Source organism: Dipodomys spectabilis, unplaced genomic scaffold (assembly GCF_019054845.1).
Source record: "Dipodomys spectabilis isolate Male_0828 unplaced genomic scaffold, ASM1905484v1 ptg000233l, whole genome shotgun sequence".
Taxonomy (NCBI): Eukaryota; Metazoa; Chordata; class Mammalia; order Rodentia; family Heteromyidae; genus Dipodomys; species Dipodomys spectabilis.
The window spans coordinates 957,549-974,396 of record NW_024870910.1 but is presented as its reverse complement, the minus strand read 5'-3'; the positions used below and the strand labels follow the sequence as shown (position 1 = coordinate 974,396).

Sequence of the window (16,848 nt, the reverse complement as noted above, 5' to 3'; positions counted from 1 at the left end):
CCGACAGACACTCCCCCTCCCCCCAAGTTGGTTCCCGGCTGCTGAGTGGCACATAAGCTTCTTTACAGCAGAGATTACAGCAACTTGTACAGTGGTAATGCAGCCTAATTCCCCAGGGCTGGTATCCACGCAGGGTGGGCAGGGTGAGCTCAGGAAGACTGAAGACATTGCAAGTGTCTAACGAAACCCCTCCATCGCTGGCAAATGGCCCAAGGAACAGGAGGGTCACCTTTCTGGGGGTGAAAGGCAGGAAAATGGGAACAGCAGGCACAACAACGGGCCTGGAAGTCGCTGTCCGTCTAATCTAAAAGCTGTCTGTAAGGGGGCGAGGGGGGGGTGCTGCTTCTGCCAATCACTTGATCTGCTTGTGTATTTGAGTCCATCAATAGTGAGTTAGAAGCCAGTATCTCACGATTGTAATCCTGGCCACACTGGAGATGGAGAGAGCTGAGGATGGTGGTTTGAAGCCAGCCCTTGCAAGAGGCAACTTAAAAAATGCTTTTGCCGAGTTCTGTAGTTAACTAAAGTCCCTCCAAGTTGTGTCTGTGCCCTTTGATCCGAGCTATTCTCTGCTGCGATCACCTTGTTTGCAGGAGGAAAGACAAGATTCAGGGAGAGGTATCTGGTGTAGAAGGCAAACAGGCCCTCCAACAAGCATTGTCTTCTTATCATCTTAAACCAAACAGCCAAAAAGTGGGGAGATCTCCTTCCTATTCTGTTCCAGTAATAAAGAGATAACAACTTCCCGAAATTCCTCCAAGGACAAAGATGGAGCTAATGGTCCACCAGCCACACCTGCGACCTGGACTGTTTTAACTCTGCAGCCCTTCCTCGCCCCCAGCCCCCATTTCTCCCTATTTAACCTGAAGCTAATGTCTATACTCCCAAAGATGGCGGATGACGTCCTGAAGCCCTGTCTGCCCATGGCTGCCTTGAATAAATCTTCTTTCTCTGCCCTTCGCCATGTCTCTGTCATATGGGAGTGAGTGGTCAGATCTACTGGATTTTGGGCCTGGGGTCTGAACACTTGGTTACACCCTGACAAAATCCCATGAAACTCTTATCTCTAATTAAGCTGCCAAAAGCCAGAAGAGGTTGACTCAAGTGGTACTACACCAGACACTAACAACAACAAAAATAGTCAAGTGAGAAGATGGGGTCCTGAGCTCAAGCTCCAATATCAGCACAGAAGAAAACAAATCAACAAAAAACAAAACAAAACCACCCCAAAACAAAAGAACGTCCAGCTGGACACTGGTGGCTCACACCTGTCATTCTAGCTACTCAGGAGGCTGAGATCTGAGGATTGTGGTTTGAAGCCAGCCCAGGCAGGAAAGTCTAAGAGATTCTAATCTATAATGAACCCGAAGTGGTGCTGTGTGGCTCAAAGTGGTAGAGTGTTGGCTGTGAGAAGAAAAGCTCAAAGACAGTGCCCAGGCCCTGAGTTCAAGCCCCAGGACCAATGAAAACCAACTAACCAATCAACCAACCCCAAAACACTGAGTGATGCGTGGTAGAGCTGGCAGAAGGCAGCACCCTGTGCCAGCCAACCCTCCTATATAGAAAGAAGGCAAATGCGACTCAGCTGACATGCCACACCATGCACCATGCCACCGTAGCGCAGCGGTGCGTTAGCCACGCCTTCCCTAGTCTAGGGAAAACCAAAGGCACGTTCATTCACAGGGGACCCAGGCCTGGAGGGCTTCATAGAGCGCGGAGGGCTGTGTAGGAAAGAGGCTCAGGTAGCCTCGCCCTCAGCTTCAAGGACTTGGCCAGCAGACCCATGAAGGTCCTCTGCTCCCCCCCCCCCCTCAGTCCCTAGAGAAGGGACACGAGACTCCACTCTGGGGGGCTCTGTAGTTGTAGCCCAGAGGGGCTGTCCATGACCTGCACAGGGTGATCCCAGCCCCTCCCCCTGCCAAACATGAAGGGTTGAGGTTATTATTCCTTTCCAGGCTCCTGGCCCAGAATACCAATGCCAGCAGGGATGGAACTTTCTGGAAGCCAAGTGGTTACCAACATCCACCAGTGCTGTCTGGCCTACTAGACAAGCCCGTTGCAGCACGGTGTGCATACTAACTTCCTGTGCCTCCAATCACAGCACTCAGCAGCCCCAGGCCCTGCCCTCCCCACACCCGGAGTGTCCTGTGTCTGCCTGGGGCTCCAAAACTCGAGGCGCAGTTCTCTCACCTGTACCCACAAATTAAAAAAAAAAAATCTACCCGTGCAGTCTCCGAGTCCCTCCAGACTCCAAGCACTTCCTTCCCAAACTGTGCCCCACAGTGATGCTTCCCCCAGATGATCTGAAAACTTTGCAGTGCTGTGTGCTCCTAGCATAACACACTTCTTCAGCTAGAACAGAAATAACGAGACAAAATGGGCCTGAAAAGTACAATAGAAAAATATTGTTCACTGGTTTATTTCTCCAAATGAGCAATACACTATTTACAAATAAGCAGATCTCCAACGATTGCATTGAAAATGGCAAGTCTACCGTTTGACATCTAAATGAAAAAAAAAATTTATTAAGGCACATTTGATCTGTGAGTTAAAACAAACATTCCGGTGTAATGAGACTCATTTCACTTTTGTCCCCAAAACACATGAGCACCAAAATTGTCCAAGAACACTTAATATTTAGTAAAACAGGAATGTAAAAATTAAGGAGGGGCGGGGAAATGTTTTCAAAAGGAAAATCTTTGGAGATCGGTTTACTGCAAATAAGACATACTAAACCACAACCCTGGTACACATAAATACTAAGAGCTAACAGGAACTCAAGAAATGACAGAGCACTACACAATGGATATTAAATAAATTAAAGGTATCTCAGATACAAAGGATAAAACCAAACAGTAATTAAAAATGAAGTAACCATCTCCACCAAGGTAACACAGACAGGAGGAAGTGAACAGACGCAGTGGTCACCCCACGTTCCTTAGGGTGCTTTTGTTTGTTTAGCTTGCATACATTAGAATTATTACAATTCTCCTTTGTCATTCTAAACATTAATCATGTCTCCACTAAAGAGGAAGGTCCGGAAGAGAAAAAAATGCAAACTTTGTCTTGCGATTTAAAGGCAGGCCCTTTAAGGACCTATTGATATTAGGACAGGATCCAGCTGTCACTAAGCATTTGCTCCCCAACCCCAAGATCCTACCTGACCATGGTGGGCGGGCCCCAGGGCAGTGGGTGGAGCCCAACGTGGGGAAAATAATCAACTTGGGAAAGCTATCCCGTGGATAATAATAATGATCACATTTCCTTATTTTGTAATTGGACCTTGAGATGGCTTACACAAAAGGGTTGTTAAAAAAAAAAAAAAGACAAAAGGTAGAATTTGTGCAAGGTTAACAGTCACAACAGAACATCGACCAGAGTTACAGTGTTTCATTACAATAATACTTTGTAGGAATGTTCGGGCTTTCTGCCAGAGGACTGTAGAGAAGAGGTCTGAGCAGGAAATGTAAAAAAAAAAGAAAAAGGAAAACACAAGTTCTGTTTGTCCGGCAGGGCCGCTTCAAGTCAGAATGAAGCAAGGTCTGCTACATGATGTTCAGCAAGAAGATGTAGTCAAAGGCAAACATTGATCACATTTTTTTGTTGTTGTTCAAAAAGCTCAATGTTAAAGGAGTTCTCTGTAAGAAAACCACTTGGAAAATATATCCTTGTATGGACTTCGAAAACTGATCATACAAAACATTTTTGAAAAATAAATTAGATAATTAAAAACGTCACGTCCAGCAGCGCTGGACACTAGGCTGTTCTTGAGGAAGCATTATTGCCGCTTTTGCTGTAACTCGGGTCGTTTTTCTCAAGCCACATTTCCGCCAGCTGCTGTGTGGAGCCGTAGGTGGAGGCCTTGGACCCCAGGCACATCTTGTACTGCCTGGGGTCCAGATTGGGGTCACAGAAGACGGGGTGGTGCACGTGCACAACGCCTACCTCCTGGCTCCTGAACGTCTTCAAGCCTGCCTGGACCACCTTGTTGAAGAGGTCCACGTCCTCCAGCCCCCAGCCCTGGATGGAGACATCGAAGCCCCCCACGCGGACAAGGTCACCCTTATAAATACACGTGATGCCAAAGCCATAGTTTCTCCAGAAGCCGGTTTTCTGTGTAAAGGCAAAATGGTTGTCACTGGGAGCTTTGCCACTATAAACAATCTTTGGATCGTACTGGCTAAAGATGATCGGGAAATAGATCTGTTGGCCCAGAACTGTGTTTGCTCGACACCGCTGTAGGAATTCTGTCGTGAACACGAGGTCCACATCGCAGAAGAAGAGCAAAGACTCATTATTAAACTGCGAGGAGCCGACTTCCAGGGCCAGAGCTCTGGAGAACTCTCCAGACACAGGCAAAATCTGCATGTCAGCCTTTGGGTACTTGGCGCGGTAATCTCTCATCAGTTCTACTTGCTTGGCCTTGTCGGGGTTCGAGTCGGAATTGAACAGCAGCACGACGAGCTTCACGTTCTGATTTGGAATGAGGCAGGTCTTCTCGAAGTTTCCCATGAATCTCACGAACATGTCAAAACGTCCAGACAGAGGGATGAGGATGTTGATCTTTCTATCTTTGGGCTCTTTGCGCTCGCTCTTGGCCCCGGGGAGCTGGAAGGGGACGAGTTTCCTCAGGGAGTTGGAGAGGAAGGACAGGGAGCCGGAGTCCTGGTTGATTCTGTTGGCCAGCTCGTGTGCGTCCAGCTCCTCGTGCTCCATGAACTGGATCTTGCTGAAGGTCTGCTGGAGGTAGGCGTGCCTCCGCACGGGGACCGTCATCTTCTTGCCTTTGTGCTTCTTGTACAGGAGCAGCAGGTCCAGGACGTACTCGGCACCGTACATGGGGTTCACGCGGCGGTAGCCGTACTGGATCTCCTTGAAGTCGATGATGCGCCCTCGGGTCTTGGCGTTGGCGTTGATCATCTCCATCACCTGCATGACGATGTCATCCAAGGCCTCCCTCTGGGCTGAGTCTATTCCCCTCCGGGGCGGCTGGCCGTCCGTGGCCGAATACAGGTACTTCCCCGTCAGAAACTCCCACTCCAGAATCTCCTCGCGCTGGCGGGCCTGGAAGCGCATGAAGGACGGCGGGATGCCCAGCTGCAGGTCCTCCTTGCGGGCGTCCGTGCTGCTGTACTTGCTCATCAGCACGATTTCCCGGTGGAGCTGGATGGTGCGGTGGCGCAGCTCGGCGATCTTGCGGCTGAGCATGTAGCTGTGCAGCCGGTACTGGTAGGGCGGGTTCTTGTTGGGGTGTAATGTGATGGCGCGGTGAATCTTACTGTTGTGGAGATCTCTGATGTACCCCTTCTTGTTCTGTTCATAATTCTCGTAAAAGAGCTGCTGCATCTGTGAAGGAAAAAAAAAAGTGACGGCTACATTAGTGCCACGTGAACATGTGTTCCTCTGTTCCTCGACCTGGGCTCGCTCTAAGGACAACCCTGCACACACTGTTTTCTGGAGGACTGCAGCACAAAGGCCCCAGACCAGGCCCAGCTAGCAGCGGCTCCAGGAGATTAGCAGTGACTAGAAAACTCCTTAAAAAACTGGCCTTCTTCCGCAGGCACAGCGGGCCAATCTGTGGTGGAAGCCCAGAGCCCCTGGCGGCTCCCAGTCTCCAGGAACAAACGTTGTTCACAGGATCAAGGACTCCAGGAGGACCTCGTGACCAAGGACTTATATACTCGCATGGAGCTGGAGAGAGGACAGCTTCGTAAGGCGTAAGGGGAGTGAGGCCTGTGCGCGCCTCCCTCCCCCCAATTTCAGCAGCGCTTCCTGGCGCTGCTGGACCTGGGACCTGGGGTTCAGAAAACACTGCTTGAGCAGGAAGGGCCCTGGACTGACAGGGCTCGTTATCCCCACCCCCCTTCCTTCCATCCTAAGGCACAGGTTTGGGGGAACACATGCTTGAAAGTCAGCAGCCAAAACAGGGGATCCTGCGTTGGGCAGGGAGCAGGCGCAACCCCTTCAGATGTAGTTACAGAAGGCCAATGTCTCAGCTCTCAGCAGTGCAGAAGAAACTACAAAAACCTAACGAGAGACCTCTTCCCTACTTCCAAGAACGGTTTTCCGGAACCAAGTGGGCCCCACTGGAGGCAGGTGCCGTTCCCGCCATGCCGGGCAGATGCTACCTGCCCGTCCCCAGGGCGCCACAGCCCCAGCTCCCAGCACAGCCGCAGAGGCAGTGCGAGCTGAACCCACAAGGATTCTTTCCTTTCTTCCCAACCACCTCTAAAACAAGAATAACTTAGTATAAAATGAACAGCTCACAGAGGACCAAGAGGACGGAGGAGAAGAAGCTCCTGAGAGAGGCCCCGAGCCCTGAGGAAGAGGCGGCGAGCGCAGCAGATGAAGCTAAGACTGCTCCGAGACCCTGGCTGGGCCCTGCTGCGTACAGGGACCGGAAGAGCTGGGCAAGTGGAGCTGCGGAACCCCTCCCCAGTCAGGGCCCCCCTCCCTCACGCCGGCTACAGGGGTGACCGGAGCATGTGGACCGGGGGCACGTCTACAAGTGCTGTAACCGAATTGGCCCTGGCAAGTAACGAACGTGAGACTTCAACATCTGCACGCTCAGCAGCGGTTTGTGAAGACGACTGTGCGAAAGTTATCTTTCCGTCTCCTCCGGGTGCTGCCTTGCTAAAGCACCCAACTCAGAAGTTCCATTTTTCCAGAAACTCAACAGCAACACCTAGTGAGAGGTGAGGTCATAAGGCTGACAACGGAGGGAGTCAAAATCTGCGGATTGTGTAAGACGCCAGGCCTTGACCCCCCCCAGCCCCGCAGCACACGCCCCGCAGCTCCAGCCTGAGCAAGTGGAAGAGCCTTTTCTAGACCTGGAGTCCTCCGAGAGAGACGGGTGCCACGCACACCACCAGGTTGCTACAGCTGAGAGCTAAGCTCCACTAGTGTCAGAGACCTCACTTGCAGATCCCAGCTGCCTTCAATGCTTCCTCCCCTTCTCTCCCCCACGCCCCGGGCCAAGACCACCAGGCAGTGGAACACACATTCCACCAGGGAAGATGGACGGATGCAAAGAAACAGAAAGTCTGGTGGTAAGAAAAATGCTGCTGCAGACAGAATAAAACCTGAGCTGTGATACCCAAACCAGCCACAGCACGCCCGGAAAAGAGCAGCATCCATCAGCCATGCAGAAAAGTACAAAAAAGAGAATCAGACAGCAGCAAAGACTTGAATTAAACATAAAACAGCAAGAAAGAGGGTCACAGGGAGGGAGGAGGGAGAGAAGCATCTGAAGATAAATTTAAACAATTCTCGAAGAAATGGGAAACACGGCTTGAAAAATGGATCTAGATGGAAGGATCTTACGTAGGGTTAAATCCTAAGTACTACTGAGCATGAAGACTAGAGATCCAGAACACCAAGGATCAGCATCACACTTGGTAACAACGTGAGCTCGTCTTTCACCAAAGAAAATCATACCCTTCCAGATGAACCATGTAGCTGTCTTTTTCTCCTAAGACGACTGCCCACTGATTCCTGCCTGTCAGCCCGGGGCCGCAGGGTGGAGCGGGCAGCGGCAGGAAGCCTCTGCCAAACGCGAGCGAGCGCGTGGGGCAGTGCACGGCCTCTGAGTGCTCTGAAAGGACTGATTACCTTTTACAGACGTGCAAGAACATCCTGTTCCTAAACGTGCTGGGAAGCCCAGCTCTGGACGTGTTCTGGAGGCTATCTATGGCCAGAATGTTCACAGGGACTGAAGTGTAGGTCGGCTTTACCTGACACCAATGTGGAGAGAAGTATTTACTGACAGGCTTATGAAAACCTTCAAGCAGACGGAGAATTTTAAACAGGAGTAAAGTTGCTTCTGGCAAAACTCCTGAGGTTTCATTGAAAGAAAGGTTGTGTTATACACTTGCTTTTTTTGCTTATTCTGAGACTGGGACTTGAACTCAGTATCCGATACTTTTGCTCATTGGCTGGCACTCAACCACCTGAGCCACACCTCCAACCCCTAGATTCACTTTTTTTTAATGAATAAGAAATCTTGAGATCTGAGAACAGTGGTTTAAAGACAGCCCCAGCAGACAAATCTGAGAGACTCTTATCCCCAATTAACGAGCAAAACTCTAAGCAAGAACATAAGGCCCTGCCTGAGTTCATTCAAGCCTCAGTACTGGCACACTATGAAAGAAAAGAAATCTATCATAAGACAGAAGATAGCAGTGGGGAAGGGTGAGGGAGGAACACTGGAGAAAGTGAACTTAAAATCAAGGCCAACTCTATGCCCAGAACTGGTTGGTGGCTTCTACGTTGTCCCAAAGGATTTATTTGTACACTTACTAGTCCAGATGGGCTGAAGGAGCGCCTTCAGCTGAGGAGCACATTTTAACCCCCCTCCCGCCTCAGTTTTGTCTAAAGCCTTATGAATGGCTTTGGTGGAGAAATAGGGAACTATTTCCTTTTCATCCCAAGAATAGTGAGATAGAGAAGAAGAGTGGAATATCAAATTTCAAGGAAATTTTTGTTCTGAAGGATATACACATTATAAATCAAAATGAAGACTAAAAATTATATGCTAGGTGTATGGATGGTTCAATCCCCAGCTACTTGGGAGGCTGAGATCAGGAGGATGGCAATTCAAGGCTAGCCCAGGCCAAAAAAAAAATGAGCAAGACAACTTCATCTCAACCAATGGCTGGACCTGGTTGTGCTGACAGAAGGATCGCAGTACAAGATGGTCTAGGCAAAAGGGCTGGGGATATTGCACTGGTGGTAGATTGTCTGCTGATCAAGTATGAGACCCTGAGCTCAAACCCTGACACTGACACATCACACACCACACACCCACACACACCCACACCACACACAGAGTCAATGATATCAAAATCAAGTTAGAAACACAATCCAGACATCATCTGTGCTTTCTGTGTTCATGGCGTGAATGCTATGCCTTCTCAAATAGTCAGGCATCCAAGGAAAAGCGAGGATGGGATAAGCCCAAACTACCACAGAGAAACTGGAAACAAGCGAAGGTGCAAATAAACAAAAACAATGACTTGAGAATGTGCAGGGAACCCAAAAATTAAATGAACAATCTTGTATGCCTACAGGAACTTTTGAGATGAAAGCAGGGTCTGTTAATAGTTAGGCCAAGACCACCAGCATAAACTAGGCCATCCTGGCACTCAGGATGTATGGTTATTCTACATGTCCCCATGGGGTCTGCTAATTAGTTTTAATAGGCTTTGCGAATTTTCTTCCAATTAAGTTCAAGGAATAGGCACTTTGTATTTTAAAAGATTCCATTCATAAAACTAAATTTAGACTGGCGGGGGTGGAGGGAAGTGGGGACGACGAGAGTGCACATACTGTATGAATGAGTCTTGAATGATTAGCTTCCAACTCTGAAATCTAAACACCTGTCAGAGCAGCCTGGCCCATTTCAGAGCAATTGCTAAATGAGCTTGGCAGAGTCCAGCAAAAGCTGCTGGTAGGGATTCAAGGCTTCTGCATAATGCAGCAAAGCAAAGTGAGCTGACAGAGAGACTCTGCAAGTAGACATGCCGCAGCTTGAGTAACCTTAGCAGAGACAAGGGCAGCCAGGTAACTCCATCTCAACTCTAGTCTGGGATTCACAAGTGCCTGACTTTACAAATGCCCCATCTCAAACACTCACTTGAACCTCTGGATCTCATTTCTCTTAAAAACCAAGAAGCAAGCCCGGCAGCCTTCTGGGGAGAACTAGCTCCTTCCTGGTGGATGAAGGTGGTGTCGTTTGCTTACTGAACCCCGTGCCCAGGCGGCGGGAACACAAAGGCCAGGGGCTGAGAGTGGGGAGAGCAGACATGAGGGAGTGGGCCACTGACTTCCTACCAGGATGGCCTGGTAGAAGGGGCCTTCTCAATGCCCACTCACAGTCCCAGGCTCCAGTCCTCGCTGGCCTCCACTTACACACCTCTGACTGCAGTTGATATGGGCTACATCCTAACGCAGCACTTCTAGGATTAGGTGCGACCAAGGTCGAGCCGAAGGGGTAGCTAAAAGAAAACCAAAACCAAAACAAACTCACAGAGGCAGGCTGGGTACAGGCCAAAGGGGGCGCGGGGGCAGGATACACAGTAAACATCAGATCTAAGAGGAAGCTGAAACCCTGGCTCTTTGATGCAAGTCTCCTAACTTTTAGTGAACAGTTCAAATCAGTAGAGGATAAGGGAAGAAGAAAGAAGGATGGAGAAAGAGAGAAAAAGGAAATATAAGCCAAAATAAACCGGCAGTCAAATATGGCCTACAAGCTCATCTCCTTCCAGACCTACCGTTTGTTTGCATCTGTGCCTGATTCCCTGTAGAAGTAATTTTAAGTTACAGTACTTATCAGCTGGATATCCAATATCTAAAGCCAAAGGCTGCTGCCTTTGTTTACCCTTTCTCCCTCTATTTCTGTACCCCTCCCTAAAAGAACAAACAAGACAGAAAGAAAACAAAAACAGCAAGGAAAAAAAACCACCTCGTTTCCATTTCCTGGAGTTCATTTCAATAAGTATTTTGTGTGATCAAATGCACATACGCATTATGCCTTTGTGTTCCTCTCCTAAGAATATCCTCCCCTTTGGTCTCGCTGTGTGTACATGTAAAGTCTTTATCTTTTATCGTGTCCCGGTGTTTATTTTAGATCTAGTTTCCACATATGACAGAAAGTTTGCGGTTTGCCTCTCTGAGCTTGGCTTATCTCACCTAATATGATTTGTTCTAGGTCCACCCATTTCCCTGCAAATGACATAACAGTATCCTTTCTAATGGCAGTGTAAAATTCCACTGTGTCTTTAAACAATTATTCTATTATCTTTAATCGGACAAGGGAGTTACCAATCAACGTGTCAGTGTATGAGTATGATGCACTGACTGCTGTTTTCAAACCTTGGGGACACCCATCCCCTGGCACCCTGGAGGTGGGCTGGGCAGGAGGGCCTCAGGGCACGGGCACACGCGTTTGGGGGGACAGTGGGCCACAGCCTGTTTCCCATGCCCTGCTCCCAAGCTATCACAGAGCCAAATCAGCATGGACTGGAACCTTTGAAACTGTGAGCCAAGACAAACCTTTTCTCTAATTGTGTTGATTATTTGGGGTATTTTATTATAACAATGAAAAGCTAACTCAGGTACTTGCTGTATAATACTTACAGGTAGAAACCAGTCAGAATGCATATGTAAAACGTTCACGAAACTCTTACAGACTTGCGACTCACTTGATGGGCCAGGGGTCAGAGCGACCCCGTGGCCATGCAGAAGCAGGTTGGCTTCAACACTCAACTCACCTTCATGGGCAGAAAGCAGAAAACTCGGCTCCATTCTTACTACTCAGAAATAACCATGATTATTACCTGTGGGTTCACTTAATGTCAAAATCACAGAAAAGCCATACACATTAATGTCACTAAGCAGTACTCCACACTAAGATCCATGTCAAAGGAAGCGAACCATGGAACAACTTGCTACACAAGCAACCAAGCTGGAATTTACACGTGCATGCCTTGCTTTTGCTTTCTTCCCAAAGGTCGGCCACACCCTGGAGGAGAGGCTGGGGATGAGCACTGCGGGCAGCCTGCAATGGCAGGGAGCATTTTTTTTGGTTTACATTCTGTTTGTATCATTTACAAGTACTCATCCATGCCAAGACATTTACGTCACAAATTTAGCTTTTTTTTCCCAAAGATGATGTGTATTTCTTTTCTCTCAAATTAGTGATTAGCATGATTGCAGGCCCATAAACCATGTCCCTTTTTTGAGATTAGTTTAAGCTTTGATAACTAATAACAAGACATTTGATACGCCTAATGTAGGCTTTGTTACAAATGCATCCCCAAATTCAGCATTATGGCAAAGCAAAAAGCCACGTAGCAGTCATTTAAAGGGAGACACCCTACGAGCAACTTTCCATCTGGGCATACTGCTAGTCTACACTGCAGTGTTTGAGACAATTCCTAAGTTGTTATATCTATCATTACAGTCAGAGTAAATTTCCAGAACAGAAAAATTTAGGTCAAGTATCTAAGGATACCCCCAATTACAGCATTTATATGTTAGATTATAATACAGCAAACAAAACCAAAACTACAAATAGAATACACTGATGACCAGTTTCTAACAAGGATCCTTGCCAATGAAAATGTTGGTTGTAAGTTTATTCTAAAATAAGGAGCCTTTAAACCTAAAAGCCAATTAAATTGCATTGCACAATTGTACTTCAACATTTGATCTCAGCACACTACCACGAGTTCCAAAAGTGACAGTCAGATGACTTACACCTGCAGCAAGGAAAAGCTGCATGGGATTCACCGTGAGATGCAGACTGTGGCCTGAGGCCAGGATCTGTCCTCTTTCCTCTGTGGCGCCTGGCCTCCTGCCCAGTGGGCATGACCACATGCCAAGCCCTCCCCAGCGAAGGGAGTGGAAGTGACATACTTCCTGCTGCCTCTGCCTCCCAGGCTGCAGCCCCGCACAGGAACCATGAGCCCATCTCCACGAGGGCATCCTCGAGAGAGAGTAGAGAAATAAAACAGGGGAGCCCGGGTCCTCCAATGATGGGGAAAGTGACTCCCTGCCGTCCTAGACTATTACTGGAAGGGGAAATTTACCTCTATCCCCACTGCATTTGTCCATGTCTGTTGTGGTGGTTGAGTTCTTTTCAATTCATCCAACTTCTGTTTGCCTCCATGTTCAACCCAGGAACCCAGGAACTGGCTGTGATTTAAACAGCACTTCATGACACCATTCATTATTTTGTGTGTTACTTTCTGAACAGCATTTAATAGACTGTGCTTGTAACCGGATGGCAAAGATGGTGAATGTTATGTGTATTTCACCATAATTAAAAAACCACATTATGCAGGTCATGGTGGCCCATTCCTGCCATCTCAGCCCTGGGGTGGCTGAGGAAGGAGGATCGTAAATTTGAGGCCCATCTGGGCAACAGTGCAAAAACCCCTGTCTCAAACACCAAAAACAGGGTTTGGGCTGCTGTAGTTACTCCAGTCCTGAAGGGCCATTAGCAAGAGGCAGGAACGCGTCCCATTCGGTGTCAGTTCCCTTCCACCCCAACCCTTGCTCAGCGGACTAATGGGAATGCCAGCAATGGGGAGACAGTGGAGAGTGGAACCAAGGCCACTGTGTCTGCAGGACTACGTGGACATGCGGCCTGCTCGTGGATTTGTCTGGATGCCCAGGTGAAGCTTAACTGAGATGAAATCGTGTCGCTTACAGAGGATGGGGAGATGAGAGAAGAACACCTTGGGAAATCTTTATTTATGTTTCTAGACCACTGAGCGTTTTTTCTACCTGACCTTGTGACTGAGATGCCGAAGGAAAAAATAGGGAAAGAATGGCATCTTCTGGATGGACATAGTAAGTTATATACATAACCCTACATACTTAGGAATCAAAGATTGGGAAGATTGTGGTTCAATGTCAGCTAAGGCAGAAAATTCTTTTTTTTTTTTTTTTTTGTCAGTCCTGGGTGTTAGGTTTTTAAAAAGAGGTAGCCGAGTAAGAACTACACCACGCACATGGTATTCAGGTAAGGGGTAGATTTATGCATCGTTCCGGCTGGCACCAGGTCATCTTGGTCCTCCACACAGTGGGGAAAGGCCTGGGAAAGAGAGAGCTGGGAAAGAGAGAGAGAAAGAGAGAGAGCTGGGGAAAAGAACTAAGAGAGCTAGAAAAGAGAGAAGAGCTAGAAAAGAGCAGGGGGGGGCGTCTGGGAAAGGTGGGAAAGAGAGAGCTAGGAAAGAAGAGAGCTGGGAAAGAGAGGAGAAAGAGCTAGAAAAGAGCAGAGAGAGAGTCTGGGAAAGAGAAGGGAGCTGGGAAAGAGAAGAGAAGGAAAAAGCTGAGAGCTAGAAAAGAGCAGAGGGCTGGGAAGGTGGCTCAGTAGTAGAGCGCTTGCCTTGCATGCATGAGGCCCTGGGTTCGATTCCTCAGCACCACATAAGCAGAAAAAAAAAAGCCGGAAGTGGCGCTGTGGCTCAAGTGGTAGAGCGCTAGCCTTGAGCTGAAGAGCTGAGGGACAGGCCCAGAGTTCAGGCCCCACGACCGGACCAAAAAAAAAAAGAAAGAAAGAAAAGAAAAGAGCAGAGAGAGAGCAGGCAGAAAATTCTTTAGCTTTCAGTTCAATCAATAAAAAGCTAGGAAGTGCCCTCTCCACCCCCCCCCCCCCCACACTTGCCATACTAGCTATCTGGGAAGCATAAATAGGAGGATCATGGGCCAGTCTAGATGAAAAGTGAGATGCCCCTTTGAAAAATAATGAAAGCAAAAAGGGGCTAGGATGCAGCTCAAGGCCCTGAGTTCAAACTCCAGGGCCGATACATACATACACACATACGCTGATAAATACATCCATATACGCACACATATAATACATACGTGCATGCATACATGTGTTATATACATAATTTAAAAGGTAACTTTAAAGTTAAAATAGAATGTATATTTCCTAAAAAATTAAATACATTAGGCCCAAGTTAAAGGAAAAACCTGAGAGTAACAAGAGTAGAAGCAGCAGACACACGTCAAGTTCTGCCTGGGGATGCTTTCGCTCTGTACGTAAAAGGCAGTTTCAAGAAACTAAAAACAGACAGGGCGCTCCCGGAAATAGAACTCTCAAAGACCACGAAGAGCCCAGCGTGTTCATTTCATCTCCCTTGTAACCAGCAGAACAGCTGCATCAGCAGCTGGCTGTGAGTCACAGAGCCTCACGCCGGTCTAAGGAGCCGGGAAAAGCGACCTCTGGCCGACAGTCCTCTTCTCACAGTGCCTCATGATGCCCACCCTATGCCAGGCACAGTGGCACAGTGAAACATCACTGTGACGGCGCGGAATAATCACTCAGGAAATCCTAAATCAAGAGTGGTTAAGACAAAGGGTCACGGCTCGCAGTCATTTTGGGAGCCAACTATTTGTGCCATCACCTTCTAATTCCATTTTTGTGAGTACCGAGGGAGGGAGAGAAAGGAAGGGAAGGGAAGGAAAGGGGGTGGCGAGAGGGAGAGGAAGAGAGCAGAAGAGTTCTCTACGTGGAAACGCTTGGTGTAAATGAGATGAGAGGGCAGATGGGAATCACGCTGATGGGCATGCTGGCACATGCCGCCTCCAGCAGGCTGTGAACCTGAGCAAGTCTCCGACGGGGACCCCTCTGTGAGGGAGGGGCGCAGGACAAGCTTAGGAGGGCGAGGGAAGCTCTGGGGAGCACTATGGACAAGGCTCCCTGCCTCCTGCCTGCCTCCAGAGCCGGGTCAGGTACCAATCTTCTGGAAAGGCAGCTGTGAGTCTCTCCCACATGCCCTGCTCTTGGAGACCAGCGAGGCTCATGGCCACGCCCTCCTCGCTTCTCATCTGGCTGCTGCGGCAGAAGTTGCTCCCCTGCTCAGCCCTGGCCTCTTCTGAACCTGGCAGGAGGTCTTGATACAAACTCTGGCCGTGCAGATGAAGACTGCCCATTGCCTGGCATCTTCCTAAGCTGTGTCGAAGAGAGCACAGGAGGCCCCTCCCACATCTTCCCGGAAGGGAACCATGGAGGGACAGCCTGGGACCTGGATATGCTCAGCATACCAACATCGGTGTGACTGATTCCGACAAAAATCACGCGTGGATGCTAAAACTAAGATGGTGGTAAGAGGAGAAATGAGTGAGCTCTATGGAATACCCTCTATGGTATTAATTAACTACAAAGGAAAAGTGAAAAAACCGTTGCCTGAGAGTGGAGAAAGGGATGAGTGGTGGGAGTCAGGGGCCACCGAGGCCAGGTGTCCCGTGGAGGCCAGGTGCTCTCAAAGACGCACCAGGTATGAGAAAATATGAGAGTCAAGAGGCACTGCAGAATAACTCACCTGTGGTTGCTTTTCTTCTCTTTTTCAAATTGTCTTTAAGTGCTTGTCCAAAGCGGTTTCAATCTAACATGTCAATTTATGAGTACAATGTCATCCATAGAGGTCACAGAGAGCAAATAAACAGTCGACTTTTAGGACGCTTACAAGACACACCAACGAAGCACTGCGTGGGATCCAGGGTTGTACCTTAGTTTTCTTCTACAAAGGACACACTATTGGAGTAATTGAAGCACAACTAAGGCTAGTAGATTGGACAACAGTACTACATCACAGTTAATTTCCCAATCTGAGAGTATGCTGAGGTTCTGCGAGAGACGTCTTTTTGTTCTTATGAACAGCACTAAGGGCATAAGGGCAAAAGCAAACGTCATTACATGTGTCACTTACTCTCACATGGTTCAGGAAAAAAATGAATACCCAGAGAAAGGGCAAAGCTGCTGTGTGGTTGGCCAGGGCCTTGCCCAGGGAACTTAAGGGAGAGATTTTCTGTTGAATTTCCTATGATTTCAATTTTTTTTTTAAATTACAAAGGAAATAGTGGCTAAAAATGACCATCTGGAGATCGCAAACACTCCCATTTGGAAAAAGTCACAGTAATTAACTTTTTGCTATGTTGCACACTTCATGAGCAATCATGAAATTATGTTAACACTTCTTAAAGATTCATCTACTCAAGAAATTTTCAGAAGTATAATGTAAGAAGTGCTTGATGTATAATCTGTTTTACTGACCCTCAAGTTTCAGTATTTTGTCTTTTGTCTTCTCTTTTTCTTTTTAAACACAATCAACATGGTAATGCCTCATTATATGCTTTGAGGTTTCCTGGACAAAACCCTGCTACTATTTCTGTACCTAATTCAGCCTTCCTGCTTGCTATGCAGTGGGCATGACATCAATTTATTATAACCACTAATTTTACAGTGCCTCCCAGTCACTAAATGACCACCATACACACCAATGACTCAGAGAAAACCCAGCATACACTACCAACACCAGCCGCTCTTCAGTTGTT

General features: G+C 48.0%; 1 protein-coding gene across 1 annotated transcript in view; it reads right to left on the bottom strand.

The window, feature by feature from the left end:
- Positions 1-2,403: 2,403 nt before the first annotated feature.
- Chsy1 (chondroitin sulfate synthase 1) overlaps positions 2,404-16,848 on the bottom strand; it is a 45,153-nt gene continuing 30,708 nt past the window's right edge. Inside the window, exon 3 of the mRNA XM_042698562.1 lies at positions 2,404-5,346. Within this exon, the coding sequence (XP_042554496.1) occupies positions 3,757-5,346 (1,590 nt within the window). The 3' untranslated portion in view covers positions 2,404-3,756. The remainder of the gene's footprint in view (positions 5,347-16,848) is intronic.